General features: G+C 41.0%; 2 protein-coding genes across 2 annotated transcripts; one reads left to right on the forward strand and one right to left on the reverse strand.

Moving 5' to 3' along the window:
• Positions 1-4,052: 4,052 nt before the first annotated feature.
• LOC101342068 (olfactory receptor 1361-like) lies at positions 4,053-4,979 on the reverse strand. The gene has a single exon (XM_004373197.2). It carries the CDS (start codon positions 4,977-4,979, stop codon positions 4,053-4,055), a length of 927 nt encoding a protein of 308 aa, XP_004373254.2.
• Positions 4,980-15,493: 10,514 nt separating this feature from the next.
• Positions 15,494-17,531, forward strand: LOC105756135 (olfactory receptor 1361-like). Its single transcript, XM_012554683.2, has 2 exons — positions 15,494-16,424; positions 17,488-17,531. Exons 1-2 carry the CDS (start codon positions 15,515-15,517, stop codon positions 17,529-17,531), a joined length of 954 nt encoding a protein of 317 aa, XP_012410137.2. The 5' UTR covers positions 15,494-15,514.
• Positions 17,532-17,850: the final 319 nt, after the last annotated feature.

Here is a 17,850-nt window from a genome sequence, read left to right on the forward strand (position 1 = left end):
TTTTCTCACTCCATTTGGTGCTTGGCTGAGTTCTTTATCTCTTCATTTGATGTTTTAGGGTTTCAGGATTGTTGTATTCTCTGTTCGGCTTAGTTTTTTGGATCTTTGCTGTGGAGGGATGGTGTGGTGCTTCTGCCTAGAGTACCATTTTGCCGGAACTCTCGCAGAGTTTTTTTTTAATGGAAATATCCAGTTTGCAAAAGAAAAATGACAATGGCACTCTTCTATAATGTGACAAGATTGTTTATAAAAATTATTACCCCTTGACCCAGCAACTTATCTTCTATGTAATAGGGGGAAAATCAAGACATTATTTATGGTACTGAAAAAAAAGAAACAACCTAAATGGTTGACTAAATATGATTGAATATTGTAATGTTGATAAAAGTAATGATTTTCATTAATCTTTGTTGGCAGAGTGGGGCTCTTCCTCTCTTTCCATTCTCTTGAATCCAGTCCAGTCCCATCTTCAATTTAGCCACTCACTGAAACTGTTTTCATCATGGTACTGATGATTTGCAATTTCCCAAGTCCAACATCCAAATATCAGTTGCCCTTATGCCATTTCTGTGTGACATTTGACATTGTTGATCACTCCCTTCCTGAAACCCTTTCTCCACTTGGCTTCCTGGACACCACTCTCTGCTGGCTTTTTGCCTACTTCATTGGCTGCTCCATCCTGGTCTTTTTGTTGGATTGTTCTTCTTTTCCTGAACCTCTAAATCAGTGGTTCTCAGCCTCAACTGCCCACTAGAACCACCTCGAGGTTTTTTTTTTTTCAATCCTGATGCCCAGAGTGCACCCTAGACCAATTAAATCAGAATCTCTGGATGTAGGACCCAGGCATCATGAAATTTTAAGACTGCCAGGTGATTTCAATGTCAGCAAAGATAACAACCACTGTTGAAAATGTTGATGTGACCCAGCACTCAGTCCTTAGCCCTCTACTTATCTCCTCCGTGGACACGAACTGTCCACATCAGAGGTTTTCAACACTAGGAGCACCATAGAATCACCTAGGTAGCCTCCAAAATTACCAATGCCTGTTGCCCACCCCCATAGATTGACTCCACTGGTCTGGTGTGAAGAACTGCTCTAAGTGATCTCATCCAATTTCTTGGTTCTTGTGAGTGGCTGCCAAGTTGAGTCTGACTCATGGCGACCCCATGTATTACAGAGTAGAACTGCTCCATAGGACTTTCTTGGCTGTAATCTTAATGGAAGCACATCACCAGGTCTTTTCTTCTGCGCTACAACTCGGTGGGTTCAAACCGCTAACATTTAACAAGTTTGTGCCACCAAATTCTGTTTATATACTGATGTTCCCAAATATATATCCAAGTCCAACCTTGCCCCTGACGTCTAAACCCACGTATAGAACTCCTTTGTAATAGTTCTACTTGGCCAAATAATTAAGCATGCCTATAGGAATGTATTAAGAAAATGCTTAATGACATATTAATTATCAGAGTAAAAAAACAGAGTAAATGAACAAAATACGATTAAATTTCATGCAGCTATTCAAATTACATCTCTAAGAATGATTTATGAAATAATGTTAAATGAAAAAACACAATACAAAGCTTAGGTTTTTAGAGGAAAGGAGACCAAGAATATTCAGATAAAATAAATGGATTTTTAAAACTATGTAAATAATGGAATTGATTAATGAACCCAAGATCTGATTCATAGGGAATGAGTGGTACAAACAACCATCAAATGCAATCAAGAAAAAAAATAAATACAATCCAGCAATTCCACTCCTTGGAATATATCCTAGAGAAATAAGAGCCGTCACACAAATGGATATATGCACACCCATGTTCATTGCAGCACTGTTCATGACAGCCAGAAGTTGGAAACAACCTAGGTGACCATCAGTGGATGAATGGATAAACAAATTAATGTATATTCACACAATGGAATATTACACAACAATAACAAACAACAATGAATCCATGAAACATAACACGGAGGAATCTGGAAGGCATTATGCTGAGCGAATTTAGTCAGTCGCAAAAGGACAAATATTGTTTAAGAACACTATTATAAGAACTCAAGAAAATGTTTAAACACTGAAGAAAATATTCTTTGATGGTTATGAGGGTGGGAAGGGAGGGAGAGGAAGAAATATTTGCAAAACACATACCCAACAAAGGACTTATATCCAGAATATATAAGGAACTCTCTAAATGCAACTGCAAAAATAAGTAAATGAATAAAAACAAAAACTCCACAAGAAATCCAAAAAAAGAAATAAATAAAGTTAAAAACAAAAAGAATAAACATAATAAACATAAAAGGGATTTTAAAACTTATATTGAAATACGAGTCACAATTGCATATTAATATATTTGAAATGCTAGTGAAATAGATGATTATCTGTAAAAATGTAAAGGCAACAAAAACTGATATATGTAAAAAAGAAGTAATACAGTTTACTAATTGAGGAGGACATTTAAAATGTCACACTTTTTCTCACCCTTGCTCCTATCCACACGCTCACATACAAAACCAAAAGCTGGGGGTTTCTTTCAAACTTTCAAGGAAGAGGTACTTTCTATCATATGAAGAATTCTTGGATATACAGACTAAATATGGGAAACAATCCCATGTATTTTTTGAGGCAAACATACCTTAACACACAAATCTGAGAAGTATAAAAAAGACAATCATATGCTAAACTCAGAAATAGCCTCTGATTCTGAATTCTGCCAGTTTTCACACAAGATATCATCTTACCCATTTCTCTGAATTTAAGGGGATGCTCTATTTTCCTCTTCTTCAAAATCCAGAGCATCCTGTTCAGTTTCAAATATTTCTTAGTTGTTGACTTCAAAATTTTCAAAATAAATTTTAAATCATACTTTAAATTGTAAATTTCCATTGTGCCTTAACTCAGGAACAAAATTTCTAGTAAGTAAATTTTGCTAATGGAACTTCGTGGAAATATATAAGGGCAGTAAAATAAAATTGATTATGTACAAATTTGGAAAGGGTTTCTTATAAAATGAAAGCAGAAACCCAGGATGTAAACTAGTAGCTATGTACGAATACCTGAGGACATTAACAGAGTATTTAAAAAGCTAAAGTTGGCATGGCTGGGCATTCGAATTGAAGCAGATGGTTGTACCCATATTCCCACTGTAAAGTTGTATGATGCATAAAGCTCAGAAAAGAAGATAAAAACAATTAGTTTGAGTCCTGGCAGAATTAGGACTTCCTGGAGCCCTAAATGAACTCTTCTCCATCCTGCCCCAACACCAGTCTGATATTCTCATCAGCTGTGCTCACGTCAAGTTTTCTCTTGGGAGAAAGAGAAAAGCAGGCCTGATATCCAGGAGTTGGGTGGCCACTTACAGCTGGGCCTTCATATTCATTTGTTGAACATAGAGAATTTCACAGAACGTCACTTTTAGACAAGGCCATTCTGTGACCATGGTGGATCAAGACAAAATAAGACCACTGTAGTCACGTCTGACCACAGATAAATACATAAACGTGATCCGAGTCACAGACATCCCCCATCCTGGCTGATATGAGTGATGGCTGCTGAATTACCTCCCTCTAGACTTTCCTCCTTCTAGATAAAATATTGACATGTCCAATGAGAATTAGCCCTGCTTTCTGACAACATCTAATCCAGATCAAAGCACTGACTGCTTAAATTCTCACCAAAATCACCTCACACTAGTTCAAGTACTTTCTAACACCCTCCTACTAAGAAGTCCCAGAGTATCCGAAAGAGTGTGTTATGCTTCGTTGTAATGAATAACAAACCCATTAAGCTAGAGGTGTATTCCTGAGACTTTTGACTGGCATTGGCAGTTGGAATAGTCCAGTCATTTAGTAAAAGGGTATTTCTTCCCATATTTAACCTGAAAAGTCTTTGCATCAAGAGTTTCATTCTTACCAGATAACAACTGGATGGACCTCTTACAAAGGAAAACTGCTAGGTTTTCCAAAATGGGAAAAGCAAGGATGATTTTATAAGATACTAGTTCCCCTCTGTGATATTCAGAGTCCATGTCAATACTGAACAGAAAAAAATTTCATGCAATCATTTTTCTCAGAGCCCCTTTCATATCCTTGTTCCTGAGGCTGTAGATGAAAGGGTTCAACGTGGGGGTCACCACTGTGTACATCACAGTAGCTGCGGTGTCTGTCTCAGATGAGTGGAAGGATGAAGGATTGAAATAAAATGAAATGATGGTGCCATAGAAGAGTAAAACTACAGCCAAGTGGGAGCCACAGGTGAAGAAGGCTTTCCATTTTCCCTTTGTGGACAGGACTCTCAGGACAGCACAAGCTATAAGGATGTATGAGATGAGGATGCAAATAAATGGAGCAATCATTATCAGACCTGCTACAACAAGAATCATCATCTCATTGAGGTGAGAGTCAGAGCAGGAGAGTTTCAGTAGAAGAGTAGCATCACAGAAGAAGTGGGGAATCGTGTTGTCTGCACAGAACGAGAGGCGAGCCATCAACAGGGTATGCAACAGAGCATTCAGATAGGCAACAACCCATGACCCAGTGACCAGCAGGGCACAGAGCTGATGGGTCATCTTTGTTGTGTAGTGTAAAGGGTGGCACACAGCAACAAAGCGGTCATAGGCCATCACGGCCAGGAGGAAACTGTCCATGTTTGCAAACACAATGAGAAAATACAGCTGTGTGAGACACCCAGAGAAGGAGATGTTCTGACTCCCAAGTATGTGGTTGGCCAGCACCTTGGGGACAGTGGTGGAGGAGAAGCAGATGTCCACGAAGGACAGGTTGCTGAGGAAGAAGTACATGGGGGTGTGCAGGCGGGAGTCTGTGCTGATGGCCAGGATGATAAGCAGGTTTCCCAGGACTGTGGCCAGGTACATGCTCAGGAAGAGCACAAAGAGGAGGTGCTGCTGCTGGGGCTGCATGGAGAGCCCCAGGAGGAGGAACTCGGAGACACTTGACCAGTTTTCCCCGCTCATGGACATAGAACCAGGTTAATGCACAACTGCAAATTCAGAAACCTACACATGGATGGTAAAGATGACAAATCAAGCTGCAGGATGGACCATATTGCAAATCAATTAATAGAGTTGCTAAGACAAGATCTGCCCACCTACCTACACACCCAGTTTCTAACACTCAGTCCCTATGCTATTCCTACAGGACTTACTGACTCTTATTTTGTATATTTTACATTGAAAAGCACACAGGCAAATACACAATCCAACTCTATGTGTCTCTCTTACATTTCCCAGTTCCTATCTCCAATTGGAGCCCTGATAGCACAGTGGTTAAGAGCTACCACTGCTAACCAAAAGGTTGGCAGTTCCAAACCACCTCTGTTCCTTGGAAACTCTATGGGGCAGTTCTATTCTGTCCCACAGGGTTGCTATAAGTCAGAATTGACTCGACGGCAACAGGGTTTTATCCCCAACTATTTAGTTTCTTCTAAATAGACTAAAGAAACAGCTGATTATTACTGGGTTTATCACAAGCTCCAGCTGATGGATTCTGGACTTTTATTATTGCTCCCTGGATCTACAAGATTTACCAAAGGGAGCTCCTAAACTTCACTCCTCAGTAAATAAACATTGACATCTCCACTGCTATAGTCTTACATACTCATCTGTCAGTTTGTCATATTGTGGTAGCTTCCATGTTACTATGATGCTGGTTCAAAGAGTACAGCCTTTAGTACGGATTACACCTTAACACAGAGAAAACAAAAATCCTCACAACTGAACCAATAAGCAACAGCATGATAAATGGAGAAAATACTGACATAGTCAAGGATTTCATTTACTTGGATCTAAAATCAACACCTATGGAAGCAGCTGTGAAGAAATGGAACAACTTATCGCATTGGGCAAATCTACTGCAAAAGACTTCTTTATAAAGTATTAAAAAGCAAAGATGTCACTTTGAGGACTAAGGTGCACCTGGCCCAAGTGATGATATTTTCAATCGCTTCATATGGCTGGACAATGAAGAAGACCAAAGAAGAACTGATGCCTTTCAACTATGGTGTTGGGGAAGAATATTGAATATACCATGGACTGCCAGAAGAATGAACAAACCTGTCTTGGAGGAAGTACAGCCAGAATACTCCTTAGAAGCCAGGATGGTGAGATTTTGTCTCATGTATTTTGGATGTGTTATCAGGAGAGATCAGTCCCTGGAGAAGGACATCATGCTTGGTAAATTAGGTCGGTGAAAAAGAGGAAGACCTTCAACAAGATGGACAGACACAGTGGTTACAACAATGGGCTCGAACATAGCAACAATTTTTTGGAAGGTGCAGGATTGGCAGTGTTTCTTTCTGTTGCACACAGGGTCGCTGTGAGTCAGAGTCGACTAGATGGCAGCTAACAATGTAAACAACATAGTCTTACCTATGAGAAGTGGCTGCTGTCACTGTGGAGTGGCCAACGTTCCACTGTATTCTACAGACGGGAAAGTTTTGGAAATAAAGGTAAGTCTTGAGTGAGTGCAGACAAGAGGCTCATGGCCTTGGATCTGTGGGCAGTAAGGATGTTTGGGGCAATCACAGAGCAGGCGTTTACAAGAACCTTCATGGCCACTGGGACCACACTCCCTGAGTGCCTCATTACGGATAAGCAGAAAGTAATTATGCCACCTACTTCCTAGTCCCTTTGGACCCAACAACGATGACAAAAAATATTAGTTAACTCCTAGGTCAGAACTTGGAGATGCAGCAATATGGGTGGAGACAATTCCCAGACAGAATTCCCTGAGCCTCAAATATCATCACCTTGCTGATCTGGGCTTATGTTTACAGGCTTGGAAATTCCTTTATTAACACATTTTTTTTTCTTGCTTTCTTAGCTCAGAAACTGGGTGGATTATAGTGTTATCTCTACAAACTTGTTTTCCTCTTATGTCTGGTCATCTACTGCATGGACTTAGTGATGCCTTTACCAGCCGGAATGCTGCGGCACATTATAAAATTATCATAAATCCTTAAAGCATTTGGTGTGAAGGACAATCTGTGTGTAATGGGGTAGGGGGAAGATGGGGATATATCAGGAAGTGCATAGCATGCCATGATTGAGGAACTCCAGACTCGTGGAGTAGGTGTCTCTTGGGATGTCTTCCCAACTCACAAGTGATCATCTTATTCAGAGATTGCCCCCCCGCCCAATCCACAGATCCACGAGTATGTTTTTCCTTTCAAGGGCCTTATATTCTCATAGTGGAAAACTCCCCAAAATGCAAACAGCTGCAAGAGAAGTCTATACAGGGCACATTAGGAGCATAAATCAAGCAATTTCATTGGGGTAGGTGGAGAAGAGTAAAGAAAAACTTGAGTTTTAAACACAAGTAGATGCTTTTCAGAAAAGGGAAGTTGGTTTGGAGAAGGAGGTTTGTGAAGATATTACAGGCAGAAGGAAGTAAGTGTGGCCACCAGGTAACCTAGTCTATTGGGGAAGGAGCAGTCAGGGTTGACTGGAGTTAGTGTGAAGATTAGAGCAGGGAAAGAAAGGGATGGAGCAGACAGCAGATCACAACATCCCTGAAAGGAGGGTGATCATGCAGTTTGGTTTGCCTGGAAAGTCTGATTTTACCTCTAATTATTGATAGTCTCCTCTTACCCAATCATTGTTTAGATAATAAATTATAGTCACTCCATAATACACATATTAAAAAGTCTGGATGTTATCCCAGAATCAGAGAGACTGCCTTCAAAGATTGCAATCCCAGGAAGAATATGATATGATTTGCATTGTAAAAAGATCCCTGTGACAGCAGTGTGGTGAGTGGAATCAGAGAACAGAAACTCGGAGGCAGGGAGACTAATATTAAGTGTTACCATAGTTCAGCAAGTCATGAGACCCTCAACAACAGCAAACATGGAGAATAGGGAATAGCATGAGGGATGCTAAGGTGGCAGCCGGCAGAGCACTTAGTGGCTGATTGGCTACGTGGGCTGAGAGAGAGTGTAGGGAGATACGCAATACGGTGTTACCATTAATTGGGACAGGCAATGCAGGCTAGAGAAAAGCATGAAGTGTGTTTGCGCGTGTGCGGAGAGTTGTGGTGCTATTGCAGGTAGCAGGAAGTGTTGAGTGTGAAGCTGTGTGAGACATGCAGGTGGAGTTGGCCAAGAGTTAGATATTATGAGTCTACAGTCAAGGAGAGGTCTGTTGGGTATGGATTCAGAAGTCACCATATCAGGTTGTTACAGACACGAAAGTGTATGTAATGGTCGAGGGAGAGAGTGTAGAGTGAGATGAAAGAAGTCCAACAATAAAACTCAAAGGGACAAGACATACATGGGGATGATAAACTAGGAGGTGACAAAATAAGTGGGGCAAGGAGAAAGTAGTGTTAAAGAAGCTAATAGACACGTGAGTTTTAAAAAGAAACTAATGGTGAACAATGCCAAATGCATGAGAAATCAAGTAAGATTAGTGGATAGCATCATTGTATTTTGCGAAATTATATCTCAGTAAAATACTAAATGATGTTTTCAATAAATAATGATATGGCAAATGGACCAGGTCCTAGCACCTACATTTTGATCGGGCAGCATGATGTAGCTGTTCGTTTTCACTGTGGTTGTCTTACTTTCTTAGTGTTGCTAAAGCAGAAATACACAAGTGGGTGGCTTTAACAAACAGAAATTTATTTTCTCACAGTTTAGGCGACTAGAAGTCTGAATTCAGGGTGCTGGCTCTAGGGGAAAGCTTTCTGTCTCTGTTGGCTCTGGGGGAAGATCCTTGTCTCTTTTTAGCTTCTGTTCCTTGGTTCCTTGGCAATCTTCATGTGGCATTGCATCTATCTTCCCTCATCTGCACTTGCTTGCTTCTGTTCCTAATCTGCTGTTTTTATACCTCAAAAGTAACTGTATTAAAACACCCTATACTGATATGACTTCTTAACAAAACAAAGAAGACCCTTTTCCCAAAAGGAATCATATCCACAGGTATAAAAACCAAAACCAAACCTGCTGCCATCCAGTCGATTCCGACTCATAGCGACCCTACAGGACAGAGCAAAACTGCCCCATAGGGTTTCCAAGGAGCACCTGGTGGATTCAAACTGCTGACCTGTTGGTTAGCAGCCAAACTCTTAACCACTGTGCCACCAGGATTCCCATCCACAGATACAGGGGTTAGGATTTGCAGCTCATATTTTTGAGGGACACAATTCAATCCATAACAGTGGTCATACTGTTGCTGTTACTGTTATTAAAATGTTGTCTCAGGTTCAGTTCTCCAAAAGCACATGCTAGTGTCGCATTTGGGGTACAAGATGTTAACCAGAGATCAACACCTGTGGAAGGAGGAGGTAGAAGCAGAATTGTGCAATGAGAAGAGCGAAACACCAATGCAGGCTCCACACAGCCACGGCTTCTCTTAGAAGTGTATGTCTATGTAATCTCTATTCTCTCATCAACACAGAAATCATTCTTCTTGGAGTTCTTTCCATGTAAGAACGTACAAATCTGTATTCTTCTTAGTGTATGTATTGGATTCCCTTGTAAGGATGAATCGTAATCTATTTATTGGTTCCCTTTGATGGATACTTGGGCTATTTCAGCGGTTATGTCTGTGTGTGTTTACAACAATAAACATTCTTGTACCTGTATCTTGGCATAGTTTTACAAGAATAATTCACCAGATACTGCAAAGTAGTATAAAGCCCGCCCACCCCCCCCCCAAAAAAAAATCCTAAAACTAAAAAGGCCAAGCATTGGCACGATAATAAAAACTCAAATCAGTGTAGCTGAACAGAGACTAAAAATGTATATATATATATATCTCTATATATATCTGTATCTGTATATTTAGATACTTATGAATTTACAGAGTTGTTCAGAGGATGTACTTGGTCATGGAGTTGGATGTGTCACAATCCTGGCTCCATCATGATCTTACTGCAGGACCCTGAGCCAATCACTGAATCTCTCTAAATTCGGGATGTCTTGAGCGGGGATGCTAAGGATACTTACCTCATTGCTGTGATTATCAAAATAGATACCTTGGAGAAAGAACTTGGTCAACTGCCAGGAACATCATACGTTCTCATCAAATATTCAACATAATAGCACTTTGCAAATGATACAAGTGGTGTTACCAATCAGTGAGGAAAGTGAAGATCATTAAAAATGAACTGAGACAATGTGATAAATATTTGAGAAAATGAAATTATACTGATTGTAGATTTATTAAAAAGTTAAATGTAAAAACTAAAAACTAGAAAAGAATATAGCTGAAGATTTAAATAATGATAGAATGGGGAAGAAAACATAAACCATAAGAGAAGTGAGAGAAGCCACGAAAGAAATGCTTGCTAGTGGTGATTACATAAAAATTTAATTATTGTATATATCCAAAACACCAATAACAAGATCAAAGGCCAAGTACAAACTGGCAGAAGTCTTTTTTTCTTTTTTCCCATACGAAAATATATACATACATTGTTATGTGACTCTAATTGCTCTCCCTATACTGTAACAGCACACTCCTCCTTTCCACCCCAGATTCCCCATGTCCATTCAACCAGCTCCTAACCCTCTCTGCCTTCCCATCTCACCTCCAGACAGAAGCTGCCTGTTTAGTCTCTTGTATCTACTTGAGCTAAGAGGCCCACACTCCTCACGAGTATCACTTTATGTCCCACAGTCCAGTGCAATCCCTGTCTGAAGAGTTGGCCTCAGAAATTGTTTTAGTTCTGGGCTGATAGAGAATCTCGGGTCCATGCTTTCCAGGGTTTCTCCAGTCTCAGTCAGACCATTAAGTCTGGTCTTCTTACCAGAATTTGAGTTCTGCACCCCACCTTTCTGCTCTCCATCAGGGACTCTCTGTTGTGTTCCCTGTCAGGGCAGTCACTGCTGGTAGCCGGGCACCATCTAATTCTGCTGGTCTCAGGCTGATGAAGTCTGTGGTTTATGTGGCCCTTTCTGTCTCTTGGGCTAATACTTCCCTTGTGTCTTTGGTGTTATTCACTATCCTTTACTCCAGGTGGTTGGGACCGATTGATGCATCTTAGATAGCTGCTTGCAAGCTTTTAAGACCCCAGACGCCACTCACCAAAGTGGGAAGGCAGAAGCCTTTTGCATCATGTGTGAAAACATGTCTGACATACTGAATGAACATTATTGAACAATTTATTATTGAATCAATATTTTTTAAAGGAAAACTAAGTAAAAAACAGTTAAATGATAGGATGGACAATTGAAAAGAATAAGTGAGAAAGTTTGTTTTCATTAGCAAAAAGAAAGGAAACAGAAATTAAAGCATGACTGCAAATTGAAACAAAAATTCAGTACTGCTTTACTTAATAAATTGGCAAAATATTAAAATGCCAGGGCTAATGAGAGTATCGTGAGAAGACAATCTCATATCTTGCTGTTAGGAGATAATTTCATAAAAATGTTCTGGAACCTGTGAGTACGGTGCTATTAAAAAAACTATGTATAGGAGACAAAAAGGTCAACAGTTACTCTAAAGCAAAGACGAGAAGATAAGCAGGCAGAGAAACTTGTTCTTAGGTGCCGTCGAGTCAGTTCTGACTTAGCGACCCTATGCACAACAGAACAAAGCACTGCCGGGTCCTGGGCCATCCTCACGATCATTATTGTGCTTGAGCCCATTGTTTTGGCCACTGTGTCAAACCACCTGGCTATGGTTGCCCTCTTCTATGGCACCATCATTGCTGTGTATTTTAACCCTTCATCCTCCCATTCAGCTTAAAAAAACATCGCAGCTACTGTGTTGTACACGGTGGTGACCTCCACGCTGAACCCTTTCATCTACAGCCTCAGGAACAAGGACGTGAGAGGGGCCCTAAGAAAACTGATTGGCGGAAAGAGATTTTCTACCTGATGAAAGCTTCAGCGCTGAATCTCATTCCCAAGCGAAGTTCTTTTTCGCCAGTTGAGTATAAGGTAGCAGTTGTTTTGTCAAAGCTGGTCTGGAAACAAACGTCTTGCTGGGGGCACAGAGAAGGCTGTCCTTACTTATTTATTAGCAGACTGGAAGTCACCTGTAACCCTGCTGTATATGCCAAGTCATGAGACGTCTTTTTGATTACTAACTTTTGAATTATTTTACACCCAAAGTTTTCCTTTTTAGGTGGTGTGTTTGGAAAGACTCACATTGCAAGTATTTTTGAATATTGGAATCACCTGGAAGTTTTGCAAACATCCTGTTGTCCAGTCCCCAGCACTGACCAAATAAATCAGAATCTCCAGGGTCAGCCTGACACTGATAGTTTAAGGAAATTCTAGGGTGACTGTAATGTGCAGTCAGGGTCGAGAATCACTGGTCTACCTCATACTCCTTTATATGTCTTCTGTGATGGTCAATCATAAAGGTTAGGTCTCAAAAACCCTCACAAATTAGTTTTGAGACTCAGGCAAAAGAAATCTGAGAACTCAAGTGCGTAATGACCTTTCAGACAAGAAGCAGAGGCCCAGAGCACCAAGAGGTGAAGAAGCAGAGAATTGTGGAAACCGTTCATGACCATCTGGCTTTGCTGTTGGACTTCACGGGGTGGAACCAGCCAGGGTCATGTCTTTGATCAGGGAAATAAATCAATATTTGCCATTCCCTCTGCCCAGACCAACTCCCCTTGCTTTCTTCTCAGGCTAACAACTCCCTCCCTTCTCCACGCCTTCAAGAACCAAGTCAAAGTTCTCCTCCTCCTCCATGCAGCTTCCCTGACTCCCCCTTACGGGACTCATGGTTCTGTTTTTCTTTAGGTTGACGGCACATTTTACTATAATTATTTTCCTTTCACCTCTTTCTCCTGCACAAGGCTTTCCACAGATTATGAGACTCTCCTAAATACATACACTACTCACCTTGTATCTCTAGTGGCTGGTATAGTTCCTGGACCAAAGGCGACTCTCAACTTAGGGTGAAAGGAAGAAAAGAACGGATGGATGAATATTGCCTTAACTTTTATTTGAGAATGAGTTTTTAAACATAACATTTTGCTCTTCCAGAGGTAATACCTACACACTTTGGAAGACCAGTAAATCATAAACAATAAGATTAAAATAACCTGTAACCTGCCACTTAAGATAATCATAGTTAGACATTTATGAATAAGTTTACAAAAGTTGGCTGCAATCTATTCATATCGTTCTGTATTCTGATTTTCCCAGTTCCTTCTTCCCATGTCAGTAAAGATCTTAACAATGTGATTTTAAAGAATACATAATATTTCATCACATGGATGTAATATAATTTATCCATTCTCCAACTATGAACAACTTCAAGTGTCTGCTGTAAATGACACTTCTGCCACATCCTCAGGTGTAATTCTTTGTCTGCATCCCTAATTATTGCCACTGGTAATCTGTGCATTCTACTTCTCCAAGCCAGACTAAAAATTAAGGTCATTTTTTCTTTATTTCTTCAATTATTCCAACCGGATCCTATCTGCCATTTCTAGGAGGGGTCCAGTACCTCCCTCTTGGTGTCCAAGCTCTCCAGAAGCTCACTGAGTCCAAAGAAGTCAGCCAGTCCTGCTTTCCCCCACTAGGTAGAGAGGGTGTACTGAGGCTCACTGGCATGATTGCGTGAGTTTCTGGTACACAGTGTGGCTGCTGAACCTTGGTCTTGTTTAATCACCTAGAGGCCTGTCTGCTGCAGCATTGATGCCCACAGCCCACATCCCTTTTGTGACACAATATTTCTTTTTCTTACTTTTGAAAATTGTTGCTGAAAATATACACAGCAAAACATACACCAGTTCAGCAATTTCTACATGTAAAGTTCAGTGACATTGACTTTGTTCTTCAAGTTGTGCAGCCATTCTTACCCTTCTTTTCTGAATTATTTCCCACCATTAATATAAACTCACTGCCCCTCAAACTTCTCATACTCTTTCTCAATATTCATTTTAAGAAATCCTCTTCTGCTAAAATTGTCCAGGGTTTGTATTTGTTACTTGCAACTAAGAACCCTTACTGAAATATGCTGGAATGTAGCTAATCATCAGAAAAAGACTAAAACTCAGAACTAGAAAACCAGGAGAATTTTCTCCGACTAATGTCTTCTCCTCACTGCATGTTTGCTTCTTTAGCCCCTCTCTGCTCCTCAGTCCATGGGCAGTCAATGGGGCAGACAGAAGAGGGTTGACCGTTCACATTCCAGGCAAGCCACAGAGTGATATGGACTGGCTGTCCCCCAATCCCAGTTCCAAATACCCTGGTCAACTCACTTATGGAAAAAGGGGAGGGTATGTAGGATAAACATGATTGCTGGGACCCCACTACACTGCAACTATGTGGATTTGGGGCTTCCACTCTGAGAAAAGGCTAAATCATGTGGGTTGGACAGATATCCCAAAAGGGGTCTAGAGTTCATAAATAACAGCATGCTGGCCTCTCCTTGAGACAATCTCCCTTCAGACTATCCTTTATCCCAAATGGTTTTATGGGCTAAGTACAGCTATGTAATGACTTCCCAACATTCCCATCAGCAAAAATGGAAGAAACAGGTGTCGCTAATCATCTCCAAAGATGACCACACACGCGAAAGCAAGGGTTATGCAGAAAACACAGGAACAGACCCAGGTCTGAACACAGGAAGTGAGAAGAAGAGGATTCAATAACTGAATTTCCACATCTATGGACACAGAACCAGAAGAGCAAGATGATGAGGCTTGAGGTCCTAGGGAATTTTATCTGGGGTTCGTCTCCACTAAGAGAGCTCCATGTCTAATATCTTCAAGTTTTGACCCAAAAATTACATCTAAAACAGGTAATCTTTGTCACCATTGTTTGGTCTGAAGGGGCCAAAAGATAGGTGGGAAAATTACTCTCTTCTTGTCTGTAATGAGGTTCTCAGGGAATCTAGTCCCAGTGGCCATGGAGACGCCTGTAAATGACTGCTCTGTGATTCCCCCAAACATCCTTCCTACAGAGAGGACTAAGACCATGTACCCCTGCTCCTCACTTGCTCAGGACCTGCTTATATTTCCAAGACTTTCCAATCCTCACAATAAAGAGAAGTATTGGCCAGTCATGCAGATGTGAAGAAAACATAGTAACTAAAAATTAAAAGTAACTAAAAATAAAAAGAACAGAATTCCCTCCTAAGACTACAGCAAAGGGGACATCAATTTTTGTTTGTTAAGACATGAAGTTCTCCCAGATTCAGACAGCAATAGTTAGAGTCCTGCAGCCATCAGCTAGAACTTGTGATAAACCCAGTAATAATCAGCTGTTTCTCTTGTCTCTTTAGGAGCAACTTAGTAGTTGGGGATGAGAACAGGGAAATGTCAGCACAGACAGTCAGAGTTGGGCTGTGTATATGCCTGTGTAGTTTTCATTGTTAAATATACAAAATAACTGCCAGTGATTCCGGTAGGAATAGCATCAGGATTGAGTGTTGGAAATAGGGTGTATAGTTCAGATGGGCTGATTCTATCTTATCTGATTTACAAATGTGGCTCAACCTGGAGCTTAATTTCTCATATTTTAAGCATCCTTGTCTAGGTTCCTGATTTTGCTGTTGTGCATCAACTTGGGTCTGTGCCCATGAGCGGGGGAAATCAGTCAAGTGTCTCCGAGTTCCTCCGCCTGGGGCTCTCCAGGCAGCCCCAGCAGCAGCAGCTCCTCTTTGTGCTCTTCCTGAGCATGTATCTGGCCACAGTCTCGGGAAACCTGCTCATCATCCTGGCCATCAGCACAGACTCCCGCCTGCACACCCCCGTGTACTTCATCAGCAACCTGTCCTTCGTGGACGTCTGCTTCTCCTCCACCACTGTGCCCAAGGTGCTGACCAATCACGTACTTGGGAGTCAGAACATCTCCTTCTCTGGGTGTCTCACACAGCTGTATTTTCTCATTGTGTTTGCAGACATGGACAGTTTCCTCCTGGCTGTGATGGCCTATGACCGCTTTGTTGCTGTGTGCCACCCCTTACACTACACAACAAAGAAGACTCATCAGCTCGGTGCCCTGCTGGTCACTGGGTCATGGTTCATTGCCAATTTGAATGCTCTGTTGCATACCCTGCTGATGTCTAGACTCTCGTTTTGTGCAGACAATACGATCCCCCACTTCTTCTGTGATCTTACTCCTCTCCTGAAACTCTCCTGCTCTGACACACACCTCAATGAGACGATGATTCTTATTGTAGCAGGGCCAATAATAATTGCTCCATTCATTTGCATCCTCATCTCATACATCCTTATAGCTTGTGCTGTCCTGAGAGTCCCATCCACAAAGGGAACATGGAAAGCCTTCTCCACCTGTGGCTCCCACCTGGCTGTAGTTTTACTCTTCTATAGCACCATCATTGCTCTAAATTTCAACTCTTCATTCTTCCACTCAGCTGAGACAGATACCGCAGCTACTGTGATGTACACAGTGGTGACCCCCATGTTGGACCCTTTCATCTACAGCCTCAGGAACAAGGATAGGAAAGGGGCTCTAAGAAAAATGATTGCATGAATTTTTTTCTGTTCAATACTGACATGGACTCTAAATACCATAGAGGGGAACTAGTATCTAATAAAATCCTTTTTGCTTTTCCCATTGTGTGAAACCTAGCAGCTTTCCTTTGTAAGAGGTCTGCACTATTCCAAGTGCCAATGTCCTCCAGTCAAAATCCCCAGGAATACACCTCAAGCTTAATATGTTTGTTACTCATTACAACAGAGCAGAACACACTCTTTGGGGAATCCTGGGACTTCTCAATATCATGGCGTTAGAAGGACTTACAGGATTTGAAGTAGTGAGAGATGATTTCGGTGAGAATTTAAGAATCATTGCTTTGATCTGGATTAGATGTTGTCAGAAATCAGGACTAATTCTTATTGGGCATGTCAATAGCTTATCTAGACGGACAGAAGACTAGAGGGAGGCTGAAGCTGAGACTGGTAAAGAAGTAGCCATCGCTTACATCAGCCAGGATTGAGAATGTCTGTGACTTGGATCATGTTTATGTTTTTGTCTGTGGTCAAACATGACTACCGTGGTCTTCCTTTGTCTTGATCCACCATGGTCACAGAATGGCCTTGCCTGATAGTGATGTTGTGAAATTCTCTATGTTCTACAAAGGAACATGAAGGCCCACCTGTGAGTGGCCACCCAACTCCTGGGTGTCAGGCCTGCTTTTCTCTTTCTCCCAAGATAGAACTCGATATGAACACAGCTGATGGGAAGATCAGACTGGTGTTGGGGCATGAAGGGAAAGGGTTCATTTTGGCCTCCAGGAAGTCCTAATTCTGCCAGGAGTCAAGCTAGTTATTTTTATCTTCTTTTCTGAGCTTTATGTACCATACAACTTTACAGCGGGAATATGAGTAGAACCATCTTCTTCAATCCCAATGTCCAGACACGCTAACTTCAGCTTTTTTTATACTCTGTCAATGTACTCAGGTATTTGTACAGAGATAATAATTTATATCCTGGGTTTCCACTTTCATTTTATAACAAACCCTTTCTAAATTTGTACAAAGTCTGCACAATTTTATTTTACTGCCCTTATATAGTTCCATGAAGTTCCTTTAGCAAAATTTACTCACTAGAAATTTTGTTCCTGAGTTAAAGCATAACGGAAATTTACAATTTAAAGTCTGATTTGAAATTTATTTTGAAAATGATTACAGGAAATCAAAAATTGAGAAATATTTGAAACTGAACAGGATGCCCTGGATTTTCAGGAAGAAAGAAGAAAACAGGGCAGTTTCCCTTAATTTTAAAAAGATGGGTAAGATCTGGCAGAATTCAGGATCCGAAGCTGTTTCGTGTGTGTGTGTGTGTGTGTGTGTGTGTGTGTGCGCTTTAGGTGAATGTTTACAGAGCAAATTAGCTTCTCATTAAAAAATTAATACACAAATTGTTTTGTGATATTTGTTGCCAACCCT

This window comes from Trichechus manatus, unplaced genomic scaffold (assembly GCF_000243295.1).
Source record: "Trichechus manatus latirostris isolate Lorelei unplaced genomic scaffold, TriManLat1.0 scaffold00024, whole genome shotgun sequence".
NCBI classification, from domain to species: Eukaryota; Metazoa; Chordata; class Mammalia; order Sirenia; family Trichechidae; genus Trichechus; species Trichechus manatus.

Bases quoted from the DNA above. Each gene is read 5' to 3' on its own strand.
- LOC101342068 (XM_004373197.2), bottom strand. From the start codon at position 4,979: ATGTCCATGAGCGGGGAAAACTGGTCAAGTGTCTCCGAGTTCCTCCTC.
- LOC105756135 (XM_012554683.2), top strand. From the start codon at position 15,515: ATGAGCGGGGGAAATCAGTCAAGTGTCTCCGAGTTCCTCCGCCTGGGG. The intron at 16,425-17,487 runs TTGCATGAATTT...TTCCATGAAGTT, and splicing joins AGGGGCTCTAAGAAAAATGA to CCTTTAGCAAAATTTACTCA.